The sequence below is a fragment of the Oncorhynchus clarkii genome, chromosome 24 (assembly GCF_045791955.1).
Source record: "Oncorhynchus clarkii lewisi isolate Uvic-CL-2024 chromosome 24, UVic_Ocla_1.0, whole genome shotgun sequence".
NCBI lineage: Eukaryota > Metazoa > Chordata > Actinopteri > Salmoniformes > Salmonidae > Oncorhynchus > Oncorhynchus clarkii.
This window is the reverse complement of record NC_092170.1, coordinates 12,153,497-12,166,094: the sequence shown is the minus strand read 5'-3', so window position 1 is coordinate 12,166,094 and position 12,598 is coordinate 12,153,497. Positions and strand designations below refer to the sequence as shown.

Sequence of the window (12,598 nt, the reverse complement as noted above, 5' to 3'; positions counted from 1 at the left end):
TACCATTGTATGATGTTTAATTAAAAAGTAAAGAAAACATACATCAGTCAGCCTGCGGTCCCATGGCTAACTCCTCCCCACTGGCAATTCTCTATCAGGTTTACCATTGGCAGTTATGGCTAGGGGAATACTATTAACCTCAAAACTAAGGGGAGATCTAAACTTCAAACCCATATCCTTTAAAAAAAAAAATGTAAAAAAAATGGGGAGGGGGGATTCTTTACATGTGAGCCCCACACCTGAGTGTGGGGCTCACCAATCCCGACCCCAGTTGCGATGATAAATATTATTTTTTTAAGTGTAAAATACTTTAGTTCCTCCGGAAAGAAAGAAAGTATTTACTACAGGAATTTTACTGAGGAGGGCTGTCACTTTTGCAATTCTTTAGATCTGCTCTTCCATCTAAATATTCATTGTAATTGAACAGCCAAAAATTACATTTCAAATCATTTCAGACACAGAATTCAAGTAGTACAAAAAAAGGAGCTTTTTAGAACTGCCCAAATGATAAGTCTCAAATTAAAAATCAGATCATAGGCTTGACGATTCAATGACAGTAGTGTTAGAAAAGCACTAACATACTGCATAGAACTACAGGTCATAGTCAAGACATCTGCATTGTATGACTACCTAACCGGTGTTCTGTAAATAGATACCCCAACACCCCATCTGAGAATTACTCCAAGGACCATAGCGCTCTCCAAGGTTCGATTATGGTACAGGGTACACACACTAGCGAGGGAGAAGGTTTTTTTAAACACCTACTCCACAGTAGAATGTGCATGAGGTTGTTGAAGGAAAGGATATGAACAAGACAAGAGGTTCTCAAGGGACCATGACTTGCACTATGCTGGTTAAAAGTGCAGGAGTATAGCACCACCTGGTGCTAATGAATGGAAACATACACAATAAGGAGCTTGAAGCAATGGTAATAACCTGAAGGATTTGAACCGAACAATCCGGCTCATGGTCCACGAACCCTCCTCCACACACAGATCGCCAACATCGGACTAGAACCTAACCAGACCTTGTATTGATGACACGGCATAAAGATGACCGCTGACAAATCTTTGAGGAAGGAAGTGGTTATCGCTCGCAAGTATTTCATACACTTCCTTTGAATCAATTCGGCCAAAATGTGCAACAAAACAAATCATGAAAATCCCATTTTCAAGTCAACAAAACACATTTCCATGCATTTAGACCATGGCTATGCTTGGATTTGTGGTTTAAAATAATAAATGCCTATAATGTCAATGAGACAGAGCCCTACCACAAAAGGCAGCCCTAATTTTACAGGGAGAGAACTACAGGGCGGAGTTTAAGGGGAATTATCTACTGAATTTGAGGACATTCTGGAGGTGAAAGGTCGGGCAACGCGGTGGACCAGGAATGAGACACTGCAACAAGAACAGAGTCCTCTGGAGAAAGAGGGGGTTAAAATGTACCGTTGTTTTTACAATAGGTCTTTTCATTGTCAACACAGGAAACTGAATTGCATACGTAAAAACCTGGATTATCTGTATGGGTCAAATGTTTATGCAGAATGATGGCTAGGCCGTTGGTGCGTAGCCTGAAGGAATAATTCAGACACACACACCAAGGGCTTTGGTGCCTTCGCACGGCTGGGTTGCCCAAAGGCCAGTGTTTAGTCGCGTCAAAAAGCAAAACCAGAGAATGAGGACTGTACATCGACATAAATGAGTTATTTCCTGGACAACGGTTAACAGCCCATCCCTCACAGCCCAAGCCGCACAGAAGCTAAATTACAACTTTAAATCTGGGAGGATGACCAGAATGTAAGGTGTGGGGGGGATAAATTAAAATTCTCAAAGAGCTCTGACAAATCCTCTCGTCTTAGATGTAAATGTCTGTTTGAAAAAAGTCACCAAATATTAAATCGCATTACAAATATAAATCAGTTTCTTTTTTTACTCAAAAATATTAACATAAAACCAAAAACACAAAAAACTCCATCTGAGAAGTTGAGTCCCATTTCCTCAGAATTGGGAGGGGTGTTCTGTTTTCATTTTAGGGGCAGAAATTTGAAAAGACAAACACAAGAAGCACCCTGGACTTCATTATGAACGTTTTTGCCGCTTGGAATGTCGGTGGCTGGCCCCGTTCTCCTCGTCACTATCCCCACCATCGCCCCCCCGCTGTCGAGTTCTCCGGTTGCCGCCCTCCTCGCCATCACTCCCTTGCTCTCGGTAGTCTCTCCGGCTGGACGTGGCCACCGCCCGCTTGCTCTTCCTCTTCACGCTGCCCTCTTCCTCGCTCTCCTCCTCTTCCTTTCTCCTCTGCTCCACCACTACTTTCCTGGGCCGACCCACCTTGCCTTTCCCATTCTGCATCTTCCGAACCTTGGGCGTCTCCTCTTCCTCCTCGTCCTGAGGGGTCCGACTAACCCTCTTCCTCTGGCGCCGGCGCAGGTAGCAGAGGCCGGGTAGCAGCTTGTGGAGCAGCTGGGTGAAGCTCTGCTCCGTCTTGGCCATGCAGGAGAGCACCGAGCTGCCCGTCTGGTTGTACTCCTCGGCGTTGGAGAACACTAGCTTGACGTCCTCCAGGAAGTCCTGGGCGTGGCGGTACTGGCCCTCGCTGAACTTGGCCTGCATGGTCTGGAAGTCCATGGGGCTGGAGATGATGTCAAAGTAGTCCTCCGCCTCCTCTACTGACACCGGCTCTCTGGAGCGAGGAGAGAAGACAGGGAGGTTAGGGGTCAGGTCTACCATCTCAGAACTATATATATCTTGATACTATTTCCATGGAATTCACATGGACACTTACACTGAACCTGCATCTAATCAACGGTCTGATATTTATATATAGTTAGTGTCAATGTATGTTGTTACATTGAGATAGGAGTACAAGTCCAAAGTTAGTTGTGCCAGTCAAGCCATAGTTTAAACACTTTCAGGAGACACTTCCCAGCTTCACAAATGTTTAACTGCATGCCAGTCTAACAGACTAGCAGCGCATCAGTCTCACCTGAACGGCCAGCTGTAGCGGAATTTGACCAGTTTCTGCAGGATCTCCTCGCTCCTCTCCAGCTCCAGGGCCTGCCGACGCACACCTGTCTTTGAGCTCTGACGCACCTGCAGCAAACCAAACACACCATATTAGTGTTAGCAAGGGGTCAAGTTACCTGCATAGAAGCTGGCTTACTAAAGTCAATTTTTTTGGCACGTTTTTTTCTTTACTCCCCTTTCTTCCCAATTTCATGGAATCCAATTCGTATATACAGACTTGTCCCATCGCGGCAACTCCCATACAGACTCAGGAGAGGCGAAGGTTGAGAGCCATGCGTTCTCCGAAACACGACCCTGCCAAGCCGCACTGCTTCTTGACACACTGTTCGCTTAAACCCGGAAGCCAGCTGCACCAATGTGTCGGAGGAAACACCGTACAACTAGCGACCGAAGTCAGCATGCATGCGGCCGGCCCACCACAAGGAGTCGCTAGAGAACGATGGGACAAGGACATCCCGGCCGGCCAAACATTCCCCTAACGATGCTGGGCCAATTGTGCACAGCCGCATGGGTCTCCCGGTCACGGGCCGGCTGCGACACAGCCTGGAATCGAACCCGGGTCTGTATTAACGCCTTAGACCACTGCACCACTCGGGAGGTCAGACCAAAGTCTTTCTAACCATGAGCCATAGGGTGTGTGTGTTCTCACCAGCTCGTCGATGTCTGCAGGACTGCTAGAGGCGGCCCTCTGTTTGCTGGGTTTACTGGGGGGAGAGTGCTTCTTAGACGCCTTACTGGGCGCCTTCAATGCTTTAGAGTTCTTTGTCTTCTTCCTTGATCTCACTGGGAAGCAGAAGAGTCCAGTTAAATATACACCCACACCATCAGAAAAACATTTCAATCAGCCATTTGTTGTACCTGTATGAACTGTAAGAATAGGGGTGAAGCTATAATCACAAGTAAAATGCTAAAATATCCAGATTAAAAAATATATATTTTAATAGACATCCTAAAAAATATCTCTGGTCGACTAGGCTCATCAACAAGCCCAACTTCTCAGAGGGAGGGAGCTATGTGAAGTCAAGAGACCTCAAAATGCACTGGGCCGAATCCTCGCTCACAGTTTGGTTTGCAATGTTATGTTGCCAGATCTGCAGGGGGAAAAAAACGACCTGCTACGGCAGCACTATAACCACCGGTCTTCCAAACCCAATTGTGTGTGGTTACCTTACGTGCAGGCCTAAACTCACAGAGGATCACTCTGCCACATACCGTCAGCCAAGCCGGGGGTGAAAAGCCCACCAGATCAAAAAGGGGGGACGACACTCAGACAATGAAGAGGGGAGAGAATGAGCTCAGAATACTGCACCACATTCCTGTCATTCTCATCTTTCTCTGCATCCGTAAAATGTTCGGGCTGTTCAGTTCTCTCTGGTCAGGACAGGAGAAAGTCTGGGCCCTAGTATCTATGTAAAACCCCTGCTACACCACAGGCCCTTCCCACTCAGGCCCTTTAAGTCTAAACTAACTTGTCCACTCAGGAACATTCCCTGACTTCTTAGTAAGCGACTCCAGTGAAGATTTGGCCTTGTGTTTTAGGTTAATTAATCTCCCACTGTCTGGTGGAAAGCAGACTGACCCAGGTTTACCTCTAGGATTTTGCCTGTGATTAACTACATTTTTTAAAATGTATTATTATCCTGAAAAACTCCTCCTTAGCAATTACAAGCATACCCATAACATGATGCAACTACCAATATGCGCAAAAATATGGAGTGGTACTAAGTAACGTGTTATATTGGATTTGCCCCAAACATAACTTTTTGTCCTGAATAAAGTGTTAATTGTTTTAGTATTACTGCCTTGTTACAAACAGGAAGCTTGTTTTGGAATATTTGTATTCTGTACAGGTGTCCTTCTTTTCACTCTGTCAATTAGGTTAGTTATTATTGAGTAAATACAATGTTGATACATACTCAGTTTCTCCTATCACAGCCACTAAACAAGCTAACTGTTTTAACGTCACCATTGGCCTCATGGTGAAATCCCTGAGGGGCTTCCTTCCTCTACGGCAACTGAGTTAGGAAGGACACCTGTATCTTTGTGGTAACTGGGTGTATTAAATACACCATCCAAAGTGTAATTAATAACTTCACCATCCTCAAAGGGATATTCAATGTCCACCTTTTTGTTTTTTTACCTACCTTCCAATAGGTGCCCTTCTTTGAAAAGGTATTGGAAACTCTTCCTGGCCTTGGTGGTTGAAATTCACTGCTTGACATTACAGATAATTGTATGTGTGGAGCACAGAGATGCGTTCTTAAGAAAAATCCTGTTAAACACTACTGTTGAACACAGTGAGTCCATGCAACTTAAGTGATTTAACAATTTTTTTTACTCCTGGGCGTATTTAGGCTTTCCATAACAAAGGGCTGAACACGTGACTCAAGGCATTTCAGCTTTTCATTTGTAAAAATGTCTAAAAACATGATTCCACTGACATTATAGGGTATTGTGTGTAGGCCAGTGACAAATCTAAATGTAATCCATTTTAAATTCAGGCTGTAACCACAAAATGGACGAAGGGGTGGGAATACTTTCTGAAGGCACTTTACATAAGGTCCCTTGGTCAAGAACTGAATTTCAAGCACAGATTCAACTCATGAAAACTGGCAGTGATTGGTAAATGGTTAACAATAACAAACCAGACTTTAAAATAGCTCTTTAAGCATGGTCAAGTTAATAATTATGCACTGGATTATGTATTAAGCCACCCAGACACATCAAAGATAGTCGTCCTTCTGAGCTGCAGGACAGGAAGAAAACTGCTCAGGGATGTCACCATGAGGCAACAGGTGATTTTAAAACAGCGGTGGCTGAGATGGGAGAAAAACTGAGGATGGATCAACAACATTGTAGTGATTACATTTCTAATACATTGTTGTTATTTTATTATTAACTACCATATTTATTATTACAAGTTATAATTTTATTACAATGTATACATTGTTGCTTTGGCAATATTGACACCATTTTCATGCCAATAAAGCAGCTTGAATTCGACTCCGAAATAATGACCTAAATGACAGAGTGAAAAGAAGGATACAAATGTACATAATACAAAAATTCCAAAACATGCATCCTTTATTATCACACCAAAGGAATACACCGTTTGGCCTAAATGAAAAGCCTCATGGTTGGGGCAAATCCAACACTTCACCAAGTAACTTCCTCATTTTCAATCATGGTGGTGGTTGCATCATGGTATGCTTGATATCTGAAAAGACTGGGTAGTTTTTCAGGATAAAAATAAATGAGATGAGCTAAGACCAGGCAAATCCTAGAGGAAAACCTTAGTCTGCTTTCCACCAGACAGTGGGAGAGAAATTCACCTTTCAGCAGGACAATAACCTACAACACAAGGTCAAATCTACACTGGAGTTGCTTACCAAGAAGACAGTGAATGTTCCTTAGTGGCAAAGTTAAAGTTGACTTAAATCTACTTCAAAATCTATTAGCAAGACTCGAAAGACTCAGTACTGTTACATTGGGTTATGGTAAGTAAGGGTCCCTACTGGGGTCAATAATACTCACAGCTGTGGCCCACGGCCTTGTAATCATTATCCTCCTTATCCTCTTCATCAGAGTCCTCGGATTCAGACTCCTCTTCGCCCTCAGAATCCTCCTCTTCCTCAGTGTCCTCATTGTAGTTTCTGGAACAACAAGTAGCCATCAGCATTCTGTTAAAGAGTGTTCATCCAATAGCAAAACAGGCTTTTCTTTACATGCCGTAAGTTTGGAAGAACATTTGAAACTAGGGGCTGTTTTGGGGGCTCATCAGTGGAGTCAAAATAATAAAACACTAGAGTATTTTCCTCGTGGCTTCTACAGTACCACCTTTAGATTGAAACAGCTTAATTGTCAAGTTTGACAAAGGACCAGAAAGTTTAGACACAGCTAAGTCTTTAATCCTCCAGTGAGGTGTTGTGTGTTATCGTGTGAACCCTACCTTCCGCGGGAGCAGCGTCTTTGCACAGCGGGCTGGCAGGCGGGACACAGCCACTCCCCCTGGGGGATGCGGTAGAGGGCGGGGCGCAGACAGAACAGGTGGAAGGCCTTGTTGCACTCGTCACACAGGATGAGCTTGTCATCCTCACCTGAAGGAAGGATGGAGTAAATAGTTTTAGGCCTACACTGTCATTAACTCTATACATACATTTTTAATTGTCTAAAGTCACTAAGACCAGCAAAAGTTATATTTAATAAGGAGAAGCCTCTCTGTATGGAGTGTGCGTGCAAAACCTACAACTGAGCAAACAATGTCCGCGCTGTATGCCTCACAGCCCAGGACCCACACCTACAAGAAGTAGTGGATGATACGGGATTGAGCCAAGAAGCTGTCATCACACATCAAAGTTAATTTGGCTAGGGCCCAACTTACAATGAGACAGTTGGTCAAACCCCCAGGGATAAGGGCACACCCATTATTTCTACCAAAACCAGGATTCATCATAATAATTTAGAACCTATGAGTCTCTCATTCCCAAATATTTATATATTTTTTCAAGATAAGGTTACAAGCCATGTCTAACCTGAAATCACTGGGTAGGTGTCCAATACACCATCTCTGCTATTGTAAGATCAGCAACATGGATAGGAGAAAGCAGTGTGTTGTCACACATGGCCTTGAGTATTGTACTTCTACTTATAGTAATTATATTACCTCAATACTTATACAGGGCCTTATACTGTAGTATCGTACTGCTAGTTCACCTGTAGTGTGGCTTTGTGGCAGCATGTGGTACACCTGCACCTGTCTGACACTACTCTGTCCCTGCTCTGGGCTCATCCACCCGCCCTGCCTGGGGCTAACCATGTCCCGCAGCACGAGGACAGGAGGCCTCAGCCCTGTCCCTGGAGAGAGTACAGGCTGTTATTGGAAGAGAGAATGGGTTCTAATAACGCAACTGGATAAATCAGGTAATACATTTACTAGAGCAAAGATCAACACATACAGTTGAAGTCAGATTCTTACATACACCGTAGCCAAATACATTTAAACTTTATTTGATCCTTTTTTATTACAATTCCTGACATTTAATACTAGTAAAAATGTCCTGTCTTAGGTCAGTTAGGATCATCACTTTATTTTAATAATGGGAAATGTCAGAACAATAGTAAGAGAATGATTTATTGCAGCTTTTATTTCTTTCATCACATACCCACTGGGAACATATACTCAATTAGTATTTGGTAGCGTTGCCTTTAAATAGTTTAACTTGGGTCAAACGTTTCAGGTATCCTTCCACAAGCTTCCCACAATAAGTTGGGTGAATTTTGGCCCATTCCTCCTGACAGAGCTGGTGAAACGGAGCCAGGATTGTAGACCTCTTTGCTCACACGCTTTTTCAGTTCTGCCCACAAGTTTCCTATGGGATTGAGGTCAGGGCTTTGTGTTGGCCACTACAATATCTTAAGCAATTTTGCCTCAACTTTAGAAGTATGCTTGGGGTCATTGTCCATTTGGAAGACCCATTTATGACCAAGCTTTAACTTCCTGACTGATGTCTTGAGATGTTGCTTCAATATATCCACATAATTTTCCTACCTCATGATGACATCTATTTTATGAAGTGCACCAGTCCCTTCTGCAGCAAAGCACCCCGACAACATGATGCTGCCACCACCGTGCTTCACGGTTGGGATGGTGTTCTTCGGCTTGCAAGCCTAACCCTTTTTCCAACAAACATAACAATGGTCATTATGGCCAAACGGTTCTATTTTTGTTTCATCAGACCAGAGGATGTTTATCCAAAAAGTATGATCTTTGTCCCCATGTGCATTTGCAAACCCTAGTCTGGCTTTTTTATGGCGGTTTTGGAGCAGTGGCTTCTTCCTTGCTGAGTGGCCTTTCAGGTTGTTGATATAGGACTCGTTTTACTGTGGATATATACTTTTGTACCCGTTTCCTCCAGCATCTTCACAAGGTTCTTTGCTGTTGTTCTGGGATTGATTTGAACTTCTTCGCACCAAAGTACGTTCATCTCTAGGAGACAGAACGCGTCTCCTTCCTGAACAGTATGACGGCTGCATGGTCCCATGGTGTTTATACTTGCGTACTATTGATTGTACAGATGAACGTGGTACCTTCAGGCGATTTGGAAATTGATCAAGGATGAACCAGACTTGTGGAGGTCTGCAATTTTTTTTGAGGTCTTGGATGATTTCTTTTGATTTTCCTATCATGCCAAGCAAAGAGGCACTGAGTTTGAAGGTAGGCCTTGAAATACATCCACAGGTCCACCTCCAATTGACTCAAATTATGTCAATTAGCCTATCAGAAGCTTCTAAAGCCATAACATCATTTTCTGGAATTTTCCGAGCTGTTTAAAAATGTAAATGTCTGACCCACTGGAATTGTGATACAGTGAATTATAAGTGAAATAATCTGTCTGTAAACAATTGTTGGAAAAATTACTTGTGGCATGCAAAGTAGATGTCCTAACTGACTTGCCAAAACTGTAGTTTTTATTTTTACCCCCTTTTTCGTGGTATCCAATTGTTGGTAGTTACTATCTTGTCTCATCGCTACAACTCCCGTACGGGCTCGGGAGAGACGAAGATCGAAAGCCATGCTTCCTCCGAAACATAACCCAACCAAGCCGCACTGCTTCTTAACACAGCACGCATCCAACCCGGAAGCCAGCCACACCAATGTGTCGGAGGAAACACCGTGCACCTGGCGACCTTGGTTAGTGTGCACTGCGCCCGGCACAGGAGTCGCTGGTGCGCGATGAGACAAGGATATCCCTACCGGCCAAACCCTCCCTAAACCGGACGAAGCTAGGCCAATTGTGTGTCGCCCCACGGACCTCTCGGTTACGGCCGGCTGCGACAGAGCCTGGGCGCGAACCCAGAGTCTCTGGTGGCACAGCTAGCGCTGCGATGCAGTGCCCTAGACCACTGCCCAACCCGGGAGGCCCCAAACTGTAGTTTGTTAACAAGTAATTTGTGGAGTGGTTGAAAAACGAGTTTTAATGACCCCAACCTAAGTGTATGTAAACTTCTGACTTCAACTGTAGCTGATAACGTCACATAGCAACTCCACTTCAGTCATTCAAAGATTCTATACATTAGTCAATCATGTCTTTCTGCCTGTTCGAGAGGTTTAATTCGAAGGCCATGAACAGATTTGCTCATTTTTACTGCAAAGATTCCTTTAGTGCAGGGGCCAGCAAACCCCTAAAATGTTTGTTTATAAATGTTTCACTCAAACCACCTCGTGGGCCAGATTGACACTCCGGCTTGAGTGGAATGCAAGGTGATTTGTGGATAGCCGAAGTCTTCACAGCACCTTACTCAGGTGGATCATCTCCAACAGGCAGAAAATGACAGTCAAATGCTTTTTATTGTAAATCAGGGTTTAACGAAACTCGGTACTGGGGTCTCCCTTGGGTGCATATTGTGGTTTTTGCCCGGGCACTACACAGCTGATTCAAATAACCAACTCATCAGCGTGCTTTGATTATTTTAATCAGCTGTGTAGTGCTAAGGCAAAAAAACTTGCACCCGGGGGGGGGGCAGGACCGAGTTTGGGAAATGCTGGTGTAGCTGACTCAATACTGAGAAAGGTGTTCTTGACGAGACCTTGAGGCACGATGTGCAACCAACAACCCCCCCCCCCGGGTTTTTATTTACCTCTGATCGACGTGTGCTAAAATTAGATTCACTTTTAGGACACCATCTGTAATGGTTTCTTACTAATTGGCATTTCTTTTCCATTGACACCAGTTTCGGACTCCCTCATACAGCTCCAGGACGTTGAGGATCACCCACCTTTCCTGCGGCACACCTTGCAGCGTGCGTTCTCTGCCGACATGTCCCACTTGATGCAGGCGTCCAGCATGCCCAGCAGCACGTGCATCCGGGAAAAGGTCTGGGCCTCGCGGATCGCTGTCTTCCATTTCTCTACTGCCGTCGCCACCTGCACGGCAGACAAATTACTACTTTTTTTAAGAACTTTTTTTTTTATTGTATAGATTTTTGCAGAAGTGTGTTTAAAGTGCACTTTAAAACATTTATTTGATTTGAAAAGACAGTCCTCCTTAAGCTCAAATACAGCTCGGGGTAGAAGCCCTTTAAAACCAGATCAAGGATCAGATTACCCTATCTTCAATCCTGTCCTTAACCATTAGCAGGATGAAGAAACATCGGACTCAGGACCGTCAGTAATACCCCTTTCATATACAGGACACATATCCCACTTTTGTTAACCATGCCATCTTCTTCATACCACATTGCGTTAATATCTGAACGAGGTAGAGGGTAAAAAAATAAAAAGGTACATTACAATCCACCTCGAGACCTAGTTATGACACTGTAACCAAAAAACTGGTAATGGGTCTGCGAGAAAAGATCTGTTTTATGCAGGTAAATTCAATAACACTACTGTTTAACACCTTCCTAGTTTGAATTGCAAACAGGCCCCATGGTTTAATCATCCCTCTTCCAATTGCCGGTTACGCACTGACATGTATAAAAGGGGTTGTTCAAAAAAAAAAAGATTTTTATTTATTTAACTGGAGAGCGTGAGTTAAGAACAAATTCTTATATACAATGATGGCCTACACTGCCCGAGCTACTTGCAAGAAAGTGATAAAAAAGGGGATGTTTGAAAAGGGGTTGCCTTGTTTTAAATTACAGGTAACATACCATGTTCTGTCTAAAATAGGTATTACTCACCCTTGCCTCCTCCGCCAGCTTCTTCTCCTCATCCACCTCCTCAGTTTTCCTGCTCTCCTCCCCTTCCTGCTTTTTCTTCTTCTGCTGCTTGGGAGCCATGAAGCCCTGCAGGAACTTCTTGATGACGCAGGCCTGGAGGGTGATGACGCACTCCCCAAAGTCCTTTAGGTTCTCCAGGTCACGCACCTGAACACACAGAGACAGACAGGAGTCAGAGGGGAATGGTCAAGTTCAGAGGTCATACTCTTCTGGATGTGCAAGGCCCAAAGACAAATACAGGTAAATGGGCATTGACAAAAATCTTGAAAAGTTTGTAGATACAAAATAATATGTATGGCCATTAGTTTTTCCTGCCCATATGACCTGACCAGCCAGATATGTGATCAGGATAAACTCCTGATTCCAAACATGTCAATTGATTGTGAATAAATAGTTACCTTTCTCTCAAACTCATCCATGCTGTCGTCCATGTAACCCAGGCCGCCTTTCTGGAGGCGCGAGGCCACCTCGATGACGTCGCTGCGCAGGTACTTAAGCAGCTCCTGGTGGCCGTCGCAGCTCCTCAGCCCCGGGTTCCCCTTGCGGGCCAGGTTGATAGAGTGGAGGATGTCCTGGTACCTGTCAGCGTATAACACCCAGTCAGTCAGTCACACACATAAACCTGATCCATGTGATCTAACCAGGAAAAACACTGGGCCATTCGCATAAATAGGACTAGATAAAGTGTGGCGTCGCTCACAAAGCAATGAATTGGTGAAGGGTCAAATCAACATTTATTTGTCACATGCACAGGGTTAGCAGATGTTAATGCGAGTGTAGTGAAATGCTTGTGCTTCTAGTTCCGACCACGCAGAAGTATCTAACAATTTCACAACAACTACCTTCTA

General features: G+C 44.1%; 1 protein-coding gene across 1 annotated transcript in view; it reads right to left on the bottom strand.

The window, feature by feature from the left end:
* LOC139383142 (tyrosine-protein kinase BAZ1B-like) overlaps positions 1 to 12,598 on the bottom strand; it is a 30,897-nt gene continuing 18,299 nt past the window's right edge. The window contains exons 13-20 of the mRNA XM_071127496.1: positions 12,149 to 12,329; positions 11,712 to 11,897; positions 10,806 to 10,953; positions 6,979 to 7,126; positions 6,564 to 6,682; positions 3,679 to 3,812; positions 2,989 to 3,095; positions 1 to 2,685 (exon numbers count right to left, since the gene is read on the bottom strand). Coding sequence (XP_070983597.1) covers positions 2,082 to 2,685; positions 2,989 to 3,095; positions 3,679 to 3,812; positions 6,564 to 6,682; positions 6,979 to 7,126; positions 10,806 to 10,953; positions 11,712 to 11,897; positions 12,149 to 12,329 — 1,627 coding nt within the window. The 3' untranslated portion in view covers positions 1 to 2,081. The remainder of the gene's footprint in view (positions 2,686 to 2,988; positions 3,096 to 3,678; positions 3,813 to 6,563; positions 6,683 to 6,978; positions 7,127 to 10,805; positions 10,954 to 11,711; positions 11,898 to 12,148; positions 12,330 to 12,598) is intronic.